Source organism: Pecten maximus, chromosome 6 (assembly GCF_902652985.1).
Source record: "Pecten maximus chromosome 6, xPecMax1.1, whole genome shotgun sequence".
Classification (NCBI taxonomy): Eukaryota; Metazoa; Mollusca; class Bivalvia; order Pectinida; family Pectinidae; genus Pecten; species Pecten maximus.
This window is the reverse complement of record NC_047020.1, coordinates 32,544,234-32,566,293: the sequence shown is the minus strand read 5'-3', so window position 1 is coordinate 32,566,293 and position 22,060 is coordinate 32,544,234. Positions and strand designations below refer to the sequence as shown.

The following is a 22,060-nucleotide window of genomic DNA, read 5'->3' as shown; positions in this document are numbered from 1 at the left end:
ATTATCATTTGCCTAACTGTCATTATTTCCAGATTTAGTATGTGCCTGTCATTATCTGTAGATTTATCAATTGTCTATAAATCTATATGTCAATTACTTGTAAAATCTGATAGTGATTAATCATTTAATAAAACTAATGTAACACACTTACCAAATACCTCATGACCCCCATGAATGTCAGAGAATCTGTCCAATGAAGTCCAGGGTTCAGTCCTACCTGGGGTCTGAGGGAAACACAGCTTTCTACATACCAAAAAAAAAATAAATAAAAAAATATGAAATTAAACAAAAGGTCTCCAATTCAGGTAATTGGGGCACAATGAGACAAGAGTCCCAGAGGGCCTGCACCGTTCACCGGGATATTTCAGTAATTATGGCAAAATACTCTGATATAAGTTATACAATGCATTTCAAATGTTTTCCTACTTTTAAACAGCTTCTCCGAACAATGATTCAAAATCATTAGCCAAATAATGCTCCAAATCTCATTTCATCAAAATCCATTCAGGCGCTCAGGACTAGTAGGGATTTAAAGGCTTAAATTCTATTTCCATTATTGGGCCCGCCCCTCAGGCCACTGTGGAGCCACACCCTCCGTTTATACAATGTTAGATCTCCTTTGCTTAATAATGCTCCAGACCAAATTTCATCAAAATCCACTAAGGCATTCAGGACTATGAGGGATTTAATTGAAATGCTGATGGACGACAGTCGTGACATAAAGCCCATTGGGCCAGTGTCACGCTCGCATAACTCGATGGGTAAATATGGTAAGTATTTTGTGGTGTTTCTATGTGGTATGTATGTAGGGTTTGTAATTAATGGTGCGCTACCTATAAGTCGGACCTCTCTGTCAGGTAAGTGTTTTCGATAAGGCGCGAGAGATACCAGATGATGGATGATCGGTAAGACACGCTCTGGACGGAGGATCGTTCGAGGTATTGGAGACGTTGTTATATTTGTCTCATATGAGTGAAAGCACAGAAAGCTGACTGTGGTAAGTGTTTGCCCCTTTTTGGTTTATATTGCCCATGTATTTATCCGATTGGATTATAGTATTTAACTGTAGGAGACCGGTCAAGCATTTATAGTTGGTGCGGTCCACTCGTGCGTGACTGAGTTGTTTACGTGTATGTTTGAATTTCTATAACTAGTTATTGTTTTATCTATATGTTATAATGGTAACTATAGTATCAATAAGCTGTATAAGCAAGCTATTTGTATATCAGTCATGTATTAGTTGTATACGGGCCAGTTATTGTCATGTATTTAGTGTAAAGTAAGCGTATGCGTTTTCTATAGGTATGGAGGCCCATAGGTGATAGACTGTAGTTATTTATTGTACGCTGTGGACCCGCAGGGTTACCTAACTGGTAATTTGCATAAGTATGCTATATTATTCAGTAATTATAGTAATATTTAAGTTTGTGTTATTTAATTATCCTGAATTTATATATATTCTTATATCTGGAAACCCCAGTTTGTTAGGAGTGTAAATGTATGGAAGCGCGTAAGTGAAATAAATATCTAGCTCTTGTATACGCGAAGAGACTTGTAAACTACCTGGAATTTTACGGATTTCTACAAACTATGTCCTATTTTCTGTATTTACCAGCTTTCTACCGTGGAATATCAAGGGAACTGGGTGAGATGGACCAGCCAACACAGTAACAGCTTTGACCATGACAGGGTCATCTACATGTGATATTCAGTGGCGGTATAACCCAGCCTTGTTTCCCGGTGATACAGTTGACTCATATAAGTCAGTGGTCAACAATTCGACCTACATGTATACCTGTGTAGTTTCCATGTGGCAGTGATGATGATTCCGATATCGGCTGATTGTTGTGTTAACACTGACGTGTTATGAGATACTGAAGTATCTACATCTACGCTCATAGCTGGTAACTCATGTGACGTGATAAGGACAGAGGACCAGAGGAGTTGATTGGAAGGGAAGAGGACAGAACTTTTCAAAAGACTGTATATATCCTTATGTGTAGTGTGAGTGTGAGTGTGTGTGCATTTTGTCTATATAATAGTCTTATAAATACTGTAAATAAAAATGTATATACTGTACAGAATGAGCTGAAAATTATTAACAATAATATTATAACAAAGGCAATAACTCTGTAACCTATTGTCGAATAATATTTGTTTTCAAATATGTCCAAGATCTTGTCGATATATGGCTTTATTACAAAGTTTCAGCAAACTTGGTTGATATTTACTCCAGTTATCATGCTCACAAGGTCCAATAAAAATATTATAAAAAGGGCAATAACTCTTTAAGTTATTGGTGAATAATTCCCATTTTAGAACTCAAGACCCAAGATCTTGTTGACATGTATGACTGTATACAAAATATAACTTTGGGGACACCAATAACCATTGCAAAAACTATTCATATGAATGGTCACTTTTGTAGAATTTCGTTCAGCTAATTATCCGAGGGTAATCTACCAGCGCAGGTAATCTCAAAATATTTTTTACTAAATACATCCCCTTTACTCTCCAAAGAGGTATCCCCCAAAGTTTTTAATACACAGAAAGTTACAAACTAGGTGTTAAAGAGGGAAGGTACATTACCCTGTGTAGGGGTCCAAGTTTATACTCCGCATTGGTGGTAGCAACAATTTCATGTTTCCAGTCAAATAACCTTGGGAATTCAACCGAAGGTCAAGATTGTCACAGCAAAGGTCTGCCTCTGTTGGTGGAATCTCACTGGGAAGGGTATAAAATAAAGTATCTCAAATATACACTTAACAGTAAAACTTGTTTATTACAAATTCAAAGGTAACAAAGCAACTATTTTTAACAATTCTTGTTAGATTGTATATATACAGTATTTACATTTGGCACGGTAGTCTCCCATTGCCTCAGTATTAATCTGGGCTACAACTATGAGGGGATAGATGAAGTCAAGATCACATGACCTGCTTGTAATGTCATTTTGATCAACATTATGGAAATGGGTCACTATGTGCTACAAATGAATCAAACGCAGCGAGGATAATGATTGAGAACAATTGTGTTACTATGACATCATTTTGGCGCTATGCTGATCATCATCACGGCAAGGCTTTTGTATAGTGTGTCAGATTGTTTGCAATTCAATCACAGACAGGAGGTTGATTTAATAATGCTATTTTTTTTAAACGAACATACAATGAAATGGATGAAAATAAAGAACATATCTATCTAAGAAGGCAGAGTTTAACATTCTGGTAAATGTAAATATAACATTTAAAACGTTTGTTAGACTGTATTTATTGTCAATATAAATGCAATCTTGGTGACAGATCAAAATTCATGTGTGCACCATAACGGGCGCCATTCTATTTATCTGTCACCCAGACTGCATTTATATTGACAATAAATCAGAAAATCATTTTAGGGTTTTAAAATGTATAAGTATATGAGATGAATTTGTTATTTAAATTTACTTTGTAACAAGCAGGAATTTGTTTTAATGGGAATATATTCCAAGATGATGATCTACACTTTTAGAATTGGAGGCAGAAGAATTTCTCATGTATTATTTGTAGTATTCAGGGCAAATTATACACACATGTTTATACATTACATTAACTATCATTTCTTTCTGATGACAATAAAATTATATTTTTGTTAATTATAAGAATCATGATATCAACCTCAGTAACACACAAAAGCTATTCTAAGGAGTACCGATTGGAAGTATCAGCTTTCTATAAAAGAACATGAATCTTAATTTCATTTCATATCCAAAATGATTATAATACGTACATCACTATCAGACAAGGAGAGGCAGTAGAATAAAATTTCTCTGAAAGAGAGGCAAGAGGCTGCTGCAGGTTCCCTTGAATTACATGGAGGGATCACAGACCCTAAGGGGCTGAAGTTAGACCAGGACAGTTCTAACATTTGGAAACTGGGGCTGTGAATTCCTAACAAGAGATCCCAGAGGGATCTTGGCGCCCACCATTGAATGATCTTGATAGGTTCCATGTCAGATTGATCTTTTCTCTACTTTTCCCTTCCTCTAAGTCTTACTAATCTGTGTAAATTCAGAAACAGCCCTCTAGTACTTTTCAAACAAGGGGAACCTATATATAAAATTTAAGATTTAGCGATAACGGCTGTCTGTTGTTTTCGGATTGGTCCCAAAATGCAACACCAGGGACCAAGGGGAACCTACATATGAAATTTGAGAAAGATCCCTTCAGTCCCTTCTGTAAAATAGCGATAACAAACTTCAATTGTCAAAATACAAGATGGCTGCCTGTCGGCCATGTTGTTTTCCTATTGGTCCCAAGATGCAATATGCAGAACTACAGACCAAGGGGAACTTATAAAAATGTTTGAGAAAGATCCCTTCAGTACTTTCTCAGAAATAGCGATAACAAACTTAAATTGTCAAAATCTAAGATGGCTGCCTGTCGGCCATGTTGTTTTCTGATAGGTCTCAAAATGTAATATGCATAACTAGGCACCAAGGGGAACCTATACATGAAATTTGAGAAAGATCCCTTCAGTACTTTCTCAGAAATAGCGATAACAAACTTCAATTGTCAAAATCCAAGATGGCTGCCTGTCGGCCATGTTGTTTTCTGATAGGTCTCAAAATGCAATATGCATAACTAGGCACCAAGGGAAACCTACATATGAAATTTGAGAAAGATCCCTTCAGTACTTTCTCAGAAATAGCGATAACAAACTTCAATTGTCAAAATCTAAGATGGCTACCTGTCGGCCATGTTGTTTTCCGATTGGTCTCAAAATGCAATATGCATAACTAGGCACCAAGGGGAATCTACATATGAGATTTGAGAAAGATCCCTTCAGCACTTTCTCAGAAATAGCGATAACAAACTTCAATTGTCAAAATCCAAGATGGCTGCCTGTCGACCATGTTGTTTTCCGATTGGTCTCAAAATGCAATATGCATAACTACGCACCAAGGGAAACCTACATATGAAATTTGAGAAAGATCCCTTCAGTACTTTCTCAGAAATAGAGATAACAAACTTCATTTGTCAAAATCCAAGATGGCTGCCTGTCGGCCATGTTGTTTTCCGATTGATCTCAAAATGCAATATGCATAACTAGGCACCAAGGGGAATCTACATATGAAATTTGAGAAAGATCCCTTTAATACTTTCTCAGAAATAGCGATAACAAACTTCAATTGTCAAAATCCAAGATGGCTGCCTGTCGGCCATGTTGATTTCGGATAGGTCTCAAAATGCAATATGCATAAATAGGCACCAAGGGAAACCTACATATGAAATTTGAGAAAGATCCCTTCAGCACTTTTTCAGAAATAGCGATAACAAACTTCAATTGTCAAAATCCAAGATGGCTGCCTGTCGGCAATGTTGTTTTCCGATAGGTCTCAAAATGCAATATGCATAAATAGGCACCAAGGGAAACCTACATATGAAATTTGAGAAAGATCCCTTCAGCACTTTTTCAGAAATAGCGATAACAAACTTCAATTGTCAAAATCCAAGATGGTTGCCTGTCGGCCATATTGTTTTCCGATTGGTCTCAAAATGCAATATGCATAACTAGGCACCAAGGGGAACCTGCATATGAAATTTGAGAAAGATCCCTTCAGTGCTTTCTCAGAAATAGCGATAACAAACTTAAATTATCAAAATCCAAGATGGCTGCCTGTCGGCCATATTGTTTTCCGATTGGTCTCAAAATGCAATATGCATAACTAGGCACCAAGGGGAGCCTACATATGAAATTTGAGAAAGATCCCTTCAGTACTTTCTCAGAAATAGCGATAACAAACTTCAATTGTCAAAATCCAAGATGGCTGCCTGTCGGCCATGTTGTTTTCCGATTGGTCTCAAAATGCAATATGCATAACTAGGCACCAAGGTAAACCTACATATGAAATTTGAGAAAGATCCCTTCAGCACTTTTTCAGAAATAGCGATAACAAACTTCAATTGTCAAAATCCAAGATGGTTGCCTGTCGGCCATATTGTTTTCCGATTGGTCTCAAAATGCAATATGCATAACTAGGCACCAAGGGGAACCTGCATATGAAATTTGAGAAAGATCCCTTCAGTGCTTTCTCAGAAATAGCGATAACAAACTTAAATTATCAAAATCCAAGATGGCTGCCTGTCGGCCATGTTGTTTTCCGATTGGTCTCAAAATGCAATATGCATAACTAGGCACCAAGGGAAACCTACATATGAAATTTGAGAAAGATCCCTTCAGTACTTTCTCAGAAATAGCGATAACAAACTTCAATTGTCAAAATCCAAGATGGCTGCCTGTCGGCCATGTTGTTTTCCGATTGATCTCAAAATGCAATATGCATAACTAGGCACCAAGGGAAACCTACATATGAAATTTGAGAAAGATCCCTCCAGTTCTTTCTCAGAAATAGCGATAACAAACTTCAATTGTCAAAATCCAAGATGGCTGCCTGTCGGCCATGTTGTTTTCCGATAGGTCTCAAAATGCAATATGCATAAATAGGCACCAAGGGAAACCTACATATGAAATTTGAGAAAGATCCCTTCAGCACTTTTTCAGAAATAGCAATAACAAACTTCAATTGTCAAAATCCAAGATGGTTGCCTGTCGGCCATATTGTTTTCCGATTGGTCTCAAAATGCAATATGCATAACTAGGCACCAAGGGGAACCTGCATATGAAATTTGAGAAAGATCCCTTCAGTGCTTTCTCAGAAATAGCGATAACAAACTTAAATTATCAAAATCCAAGATGGCTGCCTGTCGGCCATATTGTTTTCCGATTGGTCTCAAAATGCAATATGCATAACTAGGCACCAAGGGGAGCCTACATATGAAATTTGAGAAAGATCCCTTCAGTACTTTCTCAGAAATAGCGATAACAAACTTCAATTGTCAAAATCCAAGATGGCTGCCTGTCGGCCATGTTGTTTTCCGATTGGTCTCAAAATGCAATATGCATAACTAGGCACCAAGGAAAACCTACATATGAAATTTGAGAAAGATCCCTTCAGCACTTTTTCAGAAATAGCGATAACAAACTTCAATTGTCAAAATCCAAGATGGTTGCCTGTCGGCCATATTGTTTTCCGATTGGTCTCAAAATGCAATATGCATAACTAGGCACCAAGGGGAACCTGCATATGAAATTTGAGAAAGATCCCTTCAGTGCTTTCTCAGAAATAGCGATAACAAACTTAAATTATCAAAATCCAAGATGGCTGCCTGTCGGCCATGTTGTTTTCCGATTGGTCTCAAAATGCAATATGCATAACTAGGCACCAAGGGAAACCTACATATGAAATTTGAGAAAGATCCCTTCAGTACTTTCTCAGAAATAGCGATAACAAACTTCAATTGTCAAAATCCAAGATGGCTGCCTGTCGGCCACGTTGTTTTCCGATTGATCTCAAAATGCAATATGCATAACTAGGCACCAAGGGAAACCTACATATGAAATTTGAGAAAGATCCCTCCAGTTCTTTCTCAGAAATAGCGATAACAAACTTCAATTGTCAAAATCCAAGATGGCTGCCTGTCGGCCATGTTTTTTTCTGATTGGTCTCAAAATGCAATATGCATAACTATGCACCAAGGGGAATCTACATATGAAATTTGAGAAAGATCCCTTCAGCACTTTTTCAGAAATAGCGATAACAATCTTCAATTGTCAAAATCCAAGATGGTTGCCTGTCGGCCATATTGTTTTCCGATTGGTCTCAAAATGCAATATGCATAACTACGCACCAAGGGGAACCTACATATGAAATTTGAGAAAGATCCCTTCAGTGCTTTCTCAGAAATAGCGATAACAAACTTAAATTATCAAAATCCAAGATGGCTGCCTGTTGGCCATGTTGTTTTCCGATTGGTCTCAAAATGCAATATGCATAACTAGGCACCAAGGGGAGCCTACATATGAAATTTGAGAAAGATCCCTTCAGTACTTTCTCAGAAATAGCGATAACAAACTTCAATTGTCAAAATCCAAGATGGTTGCCTGTCGGCCATGTTGTTTTACGATTGGTCTCAAAATGCAATATGCATAACTAGGCACCAAGGGGAACCTGCATATGAAATTTGAGAAAGATCCCTTCAGTGCTTTCTCAGAAATAGCGATAACAAACTTAAATTATCAAAATCCAAGATGGCTGCCTGTCGGCCATGTTGTTTTCCGATTGGTCTCAAAATGCAATATGCATAACTAGGCACCAAGGGAAACCTACATATGAAATTTGAGAAAGATCCCTTCAGTACTTTCTCAGAAATAGCGATAACAAACTTCAATTGTCAAAATCCAAGATGGCTGCCTGTCGGCCACGTTGTTTTCCGATTGATCTCAAAATGCAATATGCATAACTAGGCACCAAGGGAAACCTACATATGAAATTTGAGAAAGATCCCTCCAGTTCTTTCTCAGAAATAGCGATAACAAACTTCAATTGTCAAAATCCAAGATGGCTGCCTGTCGGCCATGTTTTTTTCTGATTGGTCTCAAAATGCAATATGCATAACTATGCACCAAGGGGAATCTACATATGAAATTTGAGAAAGATCCCTTCAGCACTTTTTCAGAAATAGCGATAACAATCTTCAATTGTCAAAATCCAAGATGGTTGCCTGTCGGCCATATTGTTTTCCGATTGGTCTCAAAATGCAATATGCATAACTACGCACCAAGGGGAACCTACATATGAAATTTGAGAAAGATCCCTTCAGTGCTTTCTCAGAAATAGCGATAACAAACTTAAATTATCAAAATCCAAGATGGCTGCCTGTTGGCCATGTTGTTTTCCGATTGGTCTCAAAATGCAATATGCATAACTAGGCACCAAGGGGAGCCTACATATGAAATTTGAGAAAGATCCCTTCAGTACTTTCTCAGAAATAGCGATAACAAACTTCAATTGTCAAAATCCAAGATGGCTGCCTGTCGGCCATGTTGTTTTACGATTGGTCTCAAAATGCAATATGCATAACTAGGCACCAAGGGGAACCCACATATGAAATTTGAGAAAGATCCCTTCAGTACTTTCTGAGGATTAGCGATAACAAGAATTGTTTACGGAGGGACGGACGGACGGACGGACGACGGACAACGGACGCAGGGCGATTTGAATAGCCCACCATCTGATGATGGTGGGCTAAAAACTAGACTGAAGTGATCACACACCATAAGAGGCTGGAGATGGACCTCAGGTCTACAACAATGAGTACTGGTAATTCAGGTTCCTAGAGATTACCTTGAGGGATCACAGACCCTTAGGGGTTTAGATTACCTGGAGGGATCACAGACTTTAAGGGGCTTAGATGACTTGGAGGGATCACAGATATTAAGGGGCGTAGATTACCTGGAGGGATGACAGACTTTAAGGGACTTAGATTACCTGGAGGGATCACAGACATTAAGGTGCTTAGATTACATTGAGGGATCACAGACATTAAGGGGTTTAGATTACCTGGAGGGATCACAGACTTTAAGGGGCTTAGATTACCTGGAGGGATCACAGACTTTAAGGGGCTTAGATTACCTGGAGGGATCACAGACATTAAGGGGTTTAGATAACCTGGAGGGATGACAGACTTAAAGGGGCTTAGATTACCTGGAGGGATCACAGACATTAAGGGGCTTAGATTACCTGGAGGGATCACAGACTTTAAGGGGCTTAGATTACATTGAGGGATCACAGACTTTAAGGGGCTTATATTACCTGGAGGGATCACAGACTTTAAGGGGCTTAGATTACATTGAGGGATCACAGACTTTAAGGGGCTTAGATTACCTGGAGGGATCACAGACTTTAAGGGACTTAGATTACCTTGAGGGATCACAGACTTTAAGGGGTTTAGATTACCTGGAGGGATCACAGACTTTAAGGTGCTTAGATTACCTGGAGGGATCACAGACATTAAGGGGTTTAGATTACCTGGAGGGATCACAGACATTAGGGGGCGTAGATTACCTGGAGGGATCACAGACTTTAAGGGGCTTAGATTACCTGGAGGGATCACAGACTTTAAGGGACTTAGATTACCTGGAGGGATCACAGACTTTAAGGGGCTTAGATTACCTGGAGGGATCACAGACTTTAAGGGGCTTAGATTACCTGGAGGGATCACAGACTTTAAGGGACTTAGATTACCTGGAGGGATCACAGACTTTAAGGGGCTTAGATTACCTGGAGGGATCACAGACTTTAAGGGGCTTAGATTACCTGGAGGGATCACAGACTTTAAGGGGCTTAGATTACCTGGAGGGATCACAGACTTTAAGGGGCTTAGATTACCTGGAGGGATTACAGACATTAAGGGGCTTAGATTACCTTGAGGGATCACAGACATTAAGGGGCTGATGATGTGAAAATAAACATTGGGGAGACTTGGAATGCAGGTTTCCCCTGAATTACCTGGTTGGATCACAGACCCTAAGGGGCTGTAGATGGGACCTCCATAGAACATGGAGAGGCTGGGGTGGTCCAGATTTTGTAACCATAGCTGATAGATTTTGCCAGATATTTTGGCGCTTTCTACGGCTTCCTGAACTGGATGACACGCTCGAGGTCATTATCAGACCTGGTGCATCATGGTTTCCATCTGCATTTGCTCTGTAATACAACAATTATATATAATGAACAACCCAAGTCAAAGATTCCATGGCAAGGTCCATGAACTATACATAGTTGAAAAATGATTTTAGACACAAGATCCAGTTTTACAATATTCATGTACATGTTTATAATTATGTAAACATAATGTTTACGCAGCAGAATATAGAATTTGTTTGGTTATGCAGAGGTTTAGGCAGGGGATTTCTTAACAACAGATAAACTTTTACTGAGTTGGAGGACAAAAGGGCAGCAGTGTGAATAATTGAAAGTCTGGATAATATGTGACTTTCAGAGAGGTGTATTTTGATGAGAGGTCAAAACAAATACAATATCTTTAACAAGAGGCCCAGAGGGCCTGTATCGCTCACCTGGATTTCATGAGATATGAAACAAGAATGATGATCAATTATATTTGTCACTGGTATTGCTATGTCAATATATCATAGGCATTTTATATGGGTAGTTATGGCATTAAAATGCATTAATCAATGAAATAAAATTGACTTTTGGCGCAACCCCATAGGGATGCTACCACACAAATGTGAGTGATATCCATTGCCTAGTTTCAGAAAACAAGTTGTTTAAACCAATTGACCCCTTTTGACCCCGCCCTCTGCACCCCAGGGGGTCAGTTCCTTCCTTTATAAAATTTTGAATCCTTACCCAAAAGGATGCTATCGGTCAAATATGAGCTGTTTCAGAGAAGTTGTCCATATCAATTTAGCCAAATTGACCCCTTTTGGCCCCACCCCTCAGCTCCCTGGTGGGGTCAACCCTAAAATTTGTACAATTTTGAATCCCCACCCCATGACCATGCTACCATACAAATGTGAGTGATATCCATAGCTTAGTTTCAGAGAAGAAGTTGTTTACTGTATATCAATTTAACCAAATCGACCCCTTTTGGCCTGGCCCCTCAGCCCCCAGGTGGCTGGCCCCGTCATTTGTTCAATTTTGAATCCTTAACCCAAGGGAATGCTACCAGTCAAATATTAGAGATATCCCTTGCTTAGTTTCAGAGAAAAAGTTGTTCAAATCAATTCTGCCAAAATGACCCCTTTTAGCCCCGCCTCTCAACCCCAAGGAAGGTCGGCCTCACTATTTGTACAATTTTGAATCCCGACACCAAAGGGATGCTCACAGTCAAATATGAGCAATATCTATTGTTTGGTTTCAGAGGAGAAGTTGTTCATATCAATTAAGCCAAATTGACCCCTAATTGACCCCTCTTGGCCCCGCCCCTCAGGCCCCCGTGGGGTAAGCCTCACCATTTGTACAATTTTGAATCCCCACCCCATAGTGATGCTACCAGGCTAATATGAGCAATATCCATTGCTCGGTTTCAGAGAAGAAGTTGTTTATATCAATATAGCCAAATTGACCACATTTGGCCCCGCCCCTCAGGCCCCTGGGGGGGTCAGCCCCATCATTTGTACAATTTTGAATCCCCACCTAATAGTGATGCTACCAGGCAAATATGAGCGATATCCATTGCTCAGTTTCAGAGAAGAAGTTGTTAATATCAATATAGCCAAATTGACCCTTCTTGCCCCCGCCCCTAAGGCTCCCAGGGGGTTAGCCCCAACATTTGTACAATTTTGAATCCCCATCCCATAGTGATGCTACCAGGCTAATATGAGCAATATCCATTACTCGGTTTCAGAGAAGTCGTTTATATCAATATAGCCCAATTGACCACATTTGGCCCCGCCCCTCAGGCCCCTGGGGGGTCAGCCCCATAATTTGTACAATTTTGAATCCCCACCCCATAGTGATGCTACCAGGCAAATATGAGCAATATCCATTACTCGGTTTCAGAGAAGAAGTTGTTTATATCAATATAGCCAAATTGACCACATTTGGCCCTGCCCCTCAGGCCCCTGGGGGGTCAGCCCCATAATTTGTACAATTTTGAATCCCCACCCCATAGTGATGCTACCAGGCAAATATGAGCAATATCCATTACTCGGTTTCAGAGAAGAAGTCGTTAATATTAATAGAGCCAAATTGACCCCTTTTGGCCCCGCCCCTCAGACCCCTGGGGGGTCAGCCCCACCATTTGTACAATTTTGAGTCCCCACTCCATAGGGATGCTTCTGACCAAATTTGGTCAAATTCTGATCATTGGTTATGAAGAAGAAGTCAATTGTTGACGGACGGACGGACGGATGGATGGACGGACGGACGGATGGACGGACGCTACGGTATGGCATAAGCTTACCTTGGTCCTTCGGACCAGGTGAGCTAATAAACAACACAAATCTAACAAAAGTAAAACTGTTCAGTGCCAAACTGTAGCCCTGTTATATATTCCCTGTATATAAGATACTGGCTGACCCTGATCTTTACCCAGACAATAACGTCCAGCGTACCTCTGTATGTACATTACTCCCTGTATATAAGATACTGGCTGACCCTGATCTTTACCCAGACAATAACGTCCAGCGTACCTCTGTATGTACATTACTCCCTGTATATAAGATACTGGCTAACCCTGATCTTTACCCTGACAATAACGTCCAGCGTACCTCTGTATGTACATTACTCCCTGTATATAAGATACTGGCTAACCCTGATCTTTACCCTGACAATAACGTCCAGCGTACCTCTGTATGTACATTATTCCCTGTATATAAGATACTGGCTGACCCTGATCTTTACCCAGACAATAACGTCCAGCGTACCTCTGTATGTACATTACTCCCTGTATATAAGATACTGGCTGTCCCTGATCTTAACCTTGACAATAACGTCCAGCGTACCTCTGTATGTACATTATTCCCTGTATATAAGATACTGGCTGACCCTGATCTTTACCCAGACAATAACGTCCAGCGTACCTCTGTATGTACATTACTCCCTGTATATAAGATACTGGCTGTCCCTGATCTTAACCAGACAATAACGTCCAGCGTACCTCTGTATGTACATTACTCACCTGTATATAAGATACTGGCTGACCCTGATCTTTACCCAGACAATAACGTCCAGCGTACCTCTGTATGTACACTACTCCCTGTATATAAGATACTGGCTGTCCCTGATCTTTACCCTGACAATAACGTCCAGCGTACCTCTGTATGTACATTACTCCCTGTATATTAGATACTGGCTGACCCTGATCTTTACCCAGACAATAACGTCCAGCGTACCTCTGTATGTACATTACTCCCTGTATATAAGATACTGGCTGACCCTGATCTTTACCCAGACAATAACGTCCAGCGTACCTCTGTATGTACATTACTCCCTGTATATAAGATACTGGCTGACCCTGATCTTTACCCAGACAATAACGTCCAGCGTACCTCTGTATGTACATTACTCCCTGTATATAAGATACTGGCTGACCCTGATCTTTACCCAGACAATAACGTCCAGCGTACCTCTGTATGTACATTACTCCCTGTATATAAGATACAAAAAAATATGTCCCTGATCTTTACCCAGACAATAACGTCCAGCGTACCTCTGTATGTACATTATTCCCTGTATATAATATACACATCCCTGATCTTTACCCTGACAATAACGTCAAACGTACCTCTGTATGTACATTACTCCCTGTATATAAGATACTGGCTGACCTTGATCTTTACCCAGACAATAACGTCCAGTGTACCTCTGTATGTACATTACTCCCTGTATATAAGATACTGGCTGACCCTGATCTTTACCCAGACAATAACGTCCAGCGTACCTCTGTATGTACATTACTCCCTGTATATAAGATACTGGCTGACCCTGATCTTTACCCTGACAATAACGTCCAGCGTACCTCTGTATGTACATTACTCCCTGTATATAAGATACTGGCTGACCCTGATCTTTACCCAGACAATAACGTCCAGCGTACCTCTGTATGTACATTACTCCCTGTATATAAGATACTGGCTGACCCTGATCTTTACCCTGACAATAACGTCCAGCGTACCTCTGTATGTACACTACTCCCTGTATATAAGATACTGGTTGACCCTGATCTTTACCCAGACAATAACGTCCAGCGTACCTCTGTATGTACATTACTCCCTGTATATAAGATACTGGCTGACCCTGATCTTTACCCTGACAATAACGTCCAGCGTACCTCTGTATGTACATTATTCCCTGTATATAAGATACTGGTTGACCCTGATCTTTACCCAGACAATAACGTCCAGCGTACCTCTGTATGTACATTATTCCCTGTATATAATATACACATCCCTGATCTTTACCCTGACAATAACGTCCAACGTACCTCTGTATGTACATTACTCCCTGTATATAATATACATATCCCTGATCTTTACCCAAACAATTATGTCCAACGTACCTCTGAATGAATGTCCTGTAGGTATTATCTGTGTCAGATTCCTGCCCAGCCAAAGCTTGTAACATACTTATATAGTACAGGTATCTAGGGCATACCTGGACCATCGCCTCCAGTCTACTCCTGGCATCCACAAAACTGGAAGGCTCTGTATCTGTAGGAATTAGTTTTTAAAATGTAATCTAAGCATGACATCATGCATGAGAAAAACAATAACTGTGAAACAGCCAAAGTTAACCTACACAAAAAGGTCATTTGTCTATAAATTTCACCTGTTTCCAAATTGGTTCCCAAGTATAATTCAACGCTCTAAAAGTAAGATGATAAATTTGATAACCTGATCAACGGAATATGTAATATAAAGCCTAGTAATGGTCTGTATGTAGAGCTTCTTAGCTAGAAACTCTTGCCATGTCATAAACTTGTCAGGGATCGATTCGGGCCCTATATTTCTTTTTCATACCATTATTGTCTCAACGACAAAAAAAAAAAAACTTAAATCAAACTGCCCATTTTGACATGACAACTAAATTAGTATTGAGGAATGGCACACAGAAATATCTATATCAGTCCAGCTTCTACTCAGAATATAACTTACCACTGCCTGGTCTAGAGTGAAAACACAATATGGAGATGGCGGCCATATTGGCTGCTCCCTGATTGAATGTTCCGGAAGTCACAACATACTTCCAATAATCAGCAGCTGTTCTTGCCTTGCTAAGGGTCATCATACTATGGTATCAAATGTGCAAATGAGATATTAGTTTTATTATTCTTTTATATTTTCTATAAAATCGATGTTAAATAGTTATATATACAATGTATATCATCATGTACATAATTATAAAGTATAGCCACACAAATGATGAAAGAAGACAATTTTATGACTTGTGCTCTGACGGGAGTAGCCTTGCTAGAAATATACAGACATCTTGTACCACAGCACCGCATTCACAAACTTATATTGCCTCGAAAATTTGACAATTTACTTGCCTGTACAGTCGTTATTACTACATGATCAATTATATACTAACATAATTATGAAAAATGTTCAACACAGTACAGACACGACAGGAAATACAAATCTACCTGATATGTACAATTTAACAAATGATTATATATATAGAAATGATAATTATACACTGTACATATCCTATATATTATAATAAGTAAAGATGACCAGACAACATCCGCAGGAAGATCTTCAACTGGTTTAATGTTTTACATGTTTCGGCATACTAGGTATGCCGTCCTCAGAACCTATATCCCATATATGTTTTCCTGGAACAGCCCCGAGCATATGTATGCATGATAAGTTTAAGACATTGAAAATGACGTGTATGTGGTACATAATTTTGGCTCAGCTTGCCAAAAGTAAACCAACTGTGTAACCAATGGCCCACGACCTGTCTCTATTCTCGGACCAGACATACAGTAAGTTATAGTTAACACTTTATAACATTTAACATACTAGACATAACATTACAAACTCACCCTTGGTCATACACGCTGGCCTGTAACATCAGTGTCTGTCCAAACACCTCTTTGTCATGTTTTGTTGCCTTGCCTTTCTCCAAGGCAATATCAGATGCCATTCTGTAGAACCGACACGCCACCTCTGGTTCCCCTAACTGGGCATGCATGCGTGCTATTTCTATCATACACATGGCACGAAAGCGACCTTAGAGTAAATAAAAATCACAATGCGACAGGGTCAATTTTATAGAATAATTTATAGTGCTTTTTTTTGTTATAATTGCATGTGTACAGATGTTTATGTATCAATTTGTTGTTGTTCAAATATGTTACAGGGTGTTGATGTTTTTTTTAATTATGTATTTTGTGTAATGTGTTTCTATTTTCTGTGTAAGTTAAGTGTTATGTCCAGTGATTGATGTCCAAAGTTGGTAAATATTCTGTCTCATCTTATGCATTATAATTATTTAGGAATTGCATTAAATGGATGGTTGGTGTACCTTGAAATAGTGAGTTATGGCCCTTGGTTAAACATCATGTATAATTTACATTGTTCACTTAACTCAGTGTTTAATGTGTTAAACTGTGTCGAATAAGAGAAAACTGTGTCAAATTAGATAAAACTGTGTTGAATTAGAGAAAACTGTGTCGAATTAGAGAAAACTGTGTCAAATTAGATAAAACTGTGTTGAATTAGAGAAAACTGTGTTGAATTAGAGAAAACTGTTAGTGTCAAATTAGATAAAACTGTGTTGAATTAGAGAAAACTGTGTCGAATTAGAGAAAACTGTGTTGAATTAGAGAAAACTGTGTCGAATTAGAGAAAACTGTGTCGAATTAGAGAAAACTGTGTTGAATTAGATAAAACTGTGTCGAATTAGAGAAAACTGTGTCGAATTAGAGAAAACTGTGTTGAATTAGAGAAAACTGTGTGTTGAATTAGAGAAAACTGTTGAATTAGAGAAAGAACTTTTAAATTAGATCTATTAAACAACACATGTAGAGTTCTTATTATCGTTAATCATCTAACCTTTACCTACAATTAGATATCCATGTTGATGTAAAATAAAAACACTAGGTAAAATTCACTGATGCATTAGTTCAGGTAGACCAATCTTGTAAGAAAAGTATATAACTCTTAACAGGGTTATAGAACCAAAATTTTTTTTCATTTAAATGTTCCATTTGTTATTTTATTTTCAAAATCTCAAGACATATCAGATTTACTGTAACAGTATTTTCATGGATTAGATATACTCTTAATTTATTACTTCTTTTTTTGTTTGGTGGATTATATTCAGACTTACTGCGTTTATCCCCCTCAATGAGTTTGGTAAAGAGTGTTGATGCTTGATGAAGATCTCCACGAGCCCAGAATACATATGGAATGATCTTGTCGAAGAAAATGTCAGATATATCACGAAACCTATGAAATAAATAAAACAAATAACATGCTGTCAAACTCTGCTCGGTCGGTAAGCATGCATGGTATCAAGATTTCAATGTTGCAAAGAAAATATCAAAACTCTGAATTCAACAAAGATGAGAAATAGATGTTTGAAATTTAAGGAAAAAAAAATCTTTATATATATATTTTTTTACCAGATTTTTTAATGATAGTACAAATACATTTAAGACAAGACACACACTTTCATTAAAGAATTCACACACCCACATGTGCTGCATATGTAAAGAAATATCTTACCTTAATGACTCCATTTGAATTTATACCTAAACCTAGTTACAAACACTTATTTGCCATTTTCACTGTATAGCAGTAGTGTGTGGGAAGAAAACCCTACATACATGTAGGTACTAAGTCACATATACAATAAACAAATCACATATTTATTGTATAATGTTTAATGTTGTATGCTGTCGATACTCCAGCTACATTCATTGTATGTTTATTTATCAGGAAATCTCGAATTCAGCTGAAATGACCAATAGCCAAAAATACCTGGAATATACTTAGTGGCATATTTATATTTGTCAGAACATGTATTTAATTATCAAAAAAACAACAACCACAGCTGACTTCAGAACATGCAAACACAATTAACAGTTTACTACTTTTAAATAAAAAAATTGGGTCAGGTTATCCTAAGTCAAAAAAGTTTTAAAATGGTTTGTGTGTGAAGCAATACGAGAACTTAATTTTTGTGCTGGAGCATGTACTGTTTTGTTAAGGTGTTCTGAGAGTGTAAGGTTCACGTTTTCTGTGAAAGAATATTGTTTACCTGATATTTAGAGCCCCTTTCACTCTCCTCATGGCTATTTTGGTAGCTGCCAAGATTTGCTCTGACTCTGATTTGCACTCATCACTGTCTCCAACATTTCTATCAATCAATACAGCAGGCATCATTAGATCTACAAGTGTGGCTAAACCTTTCAACAAACAAAAAATTGTCAACTGTAACAAAAATATTGTTAACTTTCAAGTTGTAACAAGCAAAATATCTTAAATCTTCAACATGCATCTAACAAAAGAACGCAAATCTTCAATTTGTGTTACCACAAAAATTGCAAACCTTGTAAATAACAAAAAATTAAAAATTGCAAATTAATTCTTCTACTTGCGATATTCAACTAGCAACAAATAAAGCTGAATTTATCCTTTAATATTTCCAGAGGAACAACAAATCTTTGACTCAAAGAAATAATGAAGTGGGGGAAGTATTTCAAGGCCAAAATTAACATTGTTAGCACTTAGGCCTATATGTAAAATTCATTGAACTTAAATTGACCTAGGCATGGGGTTATCATCATATTAAACAGTATTAAAATAAACTACAATATTTAACTAATGCTATCTTGATCTGTATACGTACATCCAAGGAACCTTTGCTGGAAGACAATTCGGTAGCAGCCATTATTATCTTGCCAACAATAGGGTATTGTAGCAAATGTGAATGGCAAGATGGAGGAAGTTTTACTGCCGGAATATTGAGATTGATAATGAGAGGACAAATACTGTGGATAAAACACGTTATTCCATATATTTCTAGTAGGTAAAAGACATTTGTATATTGGATCACACCCCCAATCATCACTGTCAGAGTAGATGGCATAGAATAGTTCGGACTTCTTCTTTTCAAATGGCTGCCATATAGAAAATTCGTTCTGTAACCATGACACTTGAAATTTTCGGAAAGTTAATTCTTTGTTAGTATGTTGCACCATGTTCTTAAGTCCTTTTGGAAGCTGTACATTCACTTTTCTTCTGCGTGTGCAATTTAAACAAAGTTCAACTAAAGAAGGAACTGCCTTCTCTATGCAGGCAAGACTTTCTTCCACCAATTCGTGGGTTTCACCAATGATGTCTGGCTCAATGTCAATTTCCATCACCGATAAGATTTCCCCTGCATGCAAAACATAAGAATTCTTAGACTTTCGTCTTTTACGTTTCTGCTTTTTGCTAGGAGCATGTTTCTTTTCCTGAGGTGGCTGACTGAGAGCTATACTGTCTTCTTTACTGCTAGCACTATCTTTGGTTGAAATTTCTTCTATATCAAGGGAGGTAAGCCCTTGATTGATCTTGGCTACACTATCTGAATCAGATGATATTGTTTCTTCTGCAGAAAAGTACAAACAGTCATCATCTGAACTAGAAACGCACAGTTCTGGACCAGGTGATTTAGTGCTTTGAATTACCACATCACTTTCATCCTCATCCGCTGATGATACAGAAAAATTTACCTCCTCATCAACATTTGAATACTTTTTTGATCGTCTTCTCTTCCTTTTCACAGGATTTACCTCCTGTTGATTTGAAAATTCCCATGAAACCATTCTGCTATAAGATGGACGTGTTAATCTTTGGTTGATGAGAGATTCCAACCCTGATCCCTCCTCCATTATGAATCAGTATTGAATTACTGTGTGCGTCCTTAAATTAAGACATCCTGAAAAAAACCCATAAAAATACATATAAATACATTCTGAATGGTAACACATCACAAACTATAGATTATTCCAGCAAGATTACAGAGGGAAATATATTAATAACGTCCGATGATAAATCGGCAGATATATATGATTGTCATTAAGGTAATTACGGCCTCTGTGTGATAAAGTTATACTAACTGTTAGATCGTAGATGAGTGAAACCAACGAGATACAAGAGAAAAAATACACGTATAACTAGAAAATTGCATACATACATGTACATGTACAACAGCTAACATCGCCAACTGATATACGTATAAAGCACATCACTAACAACACTTGTTTCAACCCGATTGGTTATAGCATCACTCTGACGTCATTTGATCAATGAGATGCGATAATGACTTAATGTTACATCAGTTTTTACATACACAGTAACAGTAGTGTTACACACTATTAAATAAAGTCAACCAGTGACCAACTTTCCTATTACATATTGTTATGAAATCAAATATTTAAATATGACCCGGCCTCGTTTGGTTACGATATGAGGCCTCATAGCATTTATTCCATGCTGTACGTGCGATACGTATGTGGGGATTGTCATATAGCCATAAATCTATAATTTACCAAAACGCCACTTCAGCAAAACACCAAGTTGTCACGAGTTCCTATGCCTACCTGTCATCTTATGTTTTTACTTCCGGTATATCAACTAGCACGAGTGATCTCCCCTGACCCAAATATTAATATTACCTAAATTTCTAGATCTAAGGCTAATCATAAATATAGATATTCTTTATCGCTTTCAAAATTAGTTTATTGCTTTAAAATTGAGTAAAAATGTCGATATTCATGTCGCGCACAAATCTCCCATATTTTAGGCAAAACTCCTTTAAAATAATCATCAATCTCCCTTATTGGTCTCCTAAAAAAAACTACATATACAATATATCTTCAGTGTTAATTCAACTTCAGTCTTAGGCTAATGTCTACATCCTTCAATTAACCATCGTTAATATGTAATACAAATTTTTGCATATATCGTAGATCTATACCACGTTAAAAATAACTACTTCAGTAAGGTAACAGATGTTAGGACAACATTCCTGAGCGGTAACATCGAATGAATGATTGGAGTATACAATAGTGTAGTCAGGGGATAGACGGCTATAATATCGGTAAACCTAGAAACTGATAGGAGAGAAAACAAAATAAGCTAAAAGCTGAGATCTAGAACGTGCTGCAAAAACAGAATTCCAAGTACTTCCCTAAGTTACAGAGCTCTCTCCTGTTACGCACTAGTATACATGTATCTGGTGGGAAAGTTTAGAAGCTGATCGGTGACGGTAATATACATTTTGATGAACTTTTTTCGATTATCTTTGTAGAATGGACATATTGAAACAAAATGAAACTCATCCTCTACCTGGTCTTGGTCACAATAACGACAGATTTTATTCCCCCCACAGGATATTACGATACCTACATAAAGCTGGTGAGATATAAAAAAAAAAAAGAGAGCGTAATTTCGAAATCTGGAACGGACTTTGTCGAGTAAAATTGTAACGTAAAACTATCAATAAGGAATTTATACAAAAAGCGTTTTCACGACATTCAACAAATTCATTTAATGTTTGAATAAAATTATTTATCAGACGCTGCTTAAAATAATGCAAAAACACCCTTTCGTTATTAATATCATGAGAAAACCAAGCCCCAGCAAAGCCAGTAGACAGCTTCAGTGATTACAATTATACATTTCGTCATAAAATTGACTTCAGAACACA

At 37.9% G+C, this 22,060-nt stretch overlaps 1 protein-coding gene across 1 annotated transcript in view; it reads right to left on the bottom strand.

The window, feature by feature from the left end:
• LOC117330143 overlaps window positions 1–20,976 on the bottom strand; it is a 41,123-nt gene extending 20,147 nt beyond the window's left edge. Inside the window, exons 1-10 of the mRNA XM_033888363.1 lie at window positions 20,901–20,976; window positions 19,214–20,287; window positions 18,623–18,770; window positions 17,690–17,808; window positions 16,401–16,587; window positions 15,505–15,638; window positions 14,910–15,060; window positions 10,391–10,588; window positions 2,590–2,724; window positions 152–243 (exon numbers count right to left, since the gene is read on the bottom strand). Coding sequence (XP_033744254.1) covers window positions 152–243; window positions 2,590–2,724; window positions 10,391–10,588; window positions 14,910–15,060; window positions 15,505–15,638; window positions 16,401–16,587; window positions 17,690–17,808; window positions 18,623–18,770; window positions 19,214–20,240 — 2,191 coding nt within the window. The 5' untranslated portion in view covers window positions 20,241–20,287; window positions 20,901–20,976. The remainder of the gene's footprint in view (window positions 1–151; window positions 244–2,589; window positions 2,725–10,390; window positions 10,589–14,909; window positions 15,061–15,504; window positions 15,639–16,400; window positions 16,588–17,689; window positions 17,809–18,622; window positions 18,771–19,213; window positions 20,288–20,900) is intronic.
• Window positions 20,977–22,060: the final 1,084 nt, after the last annotated feature.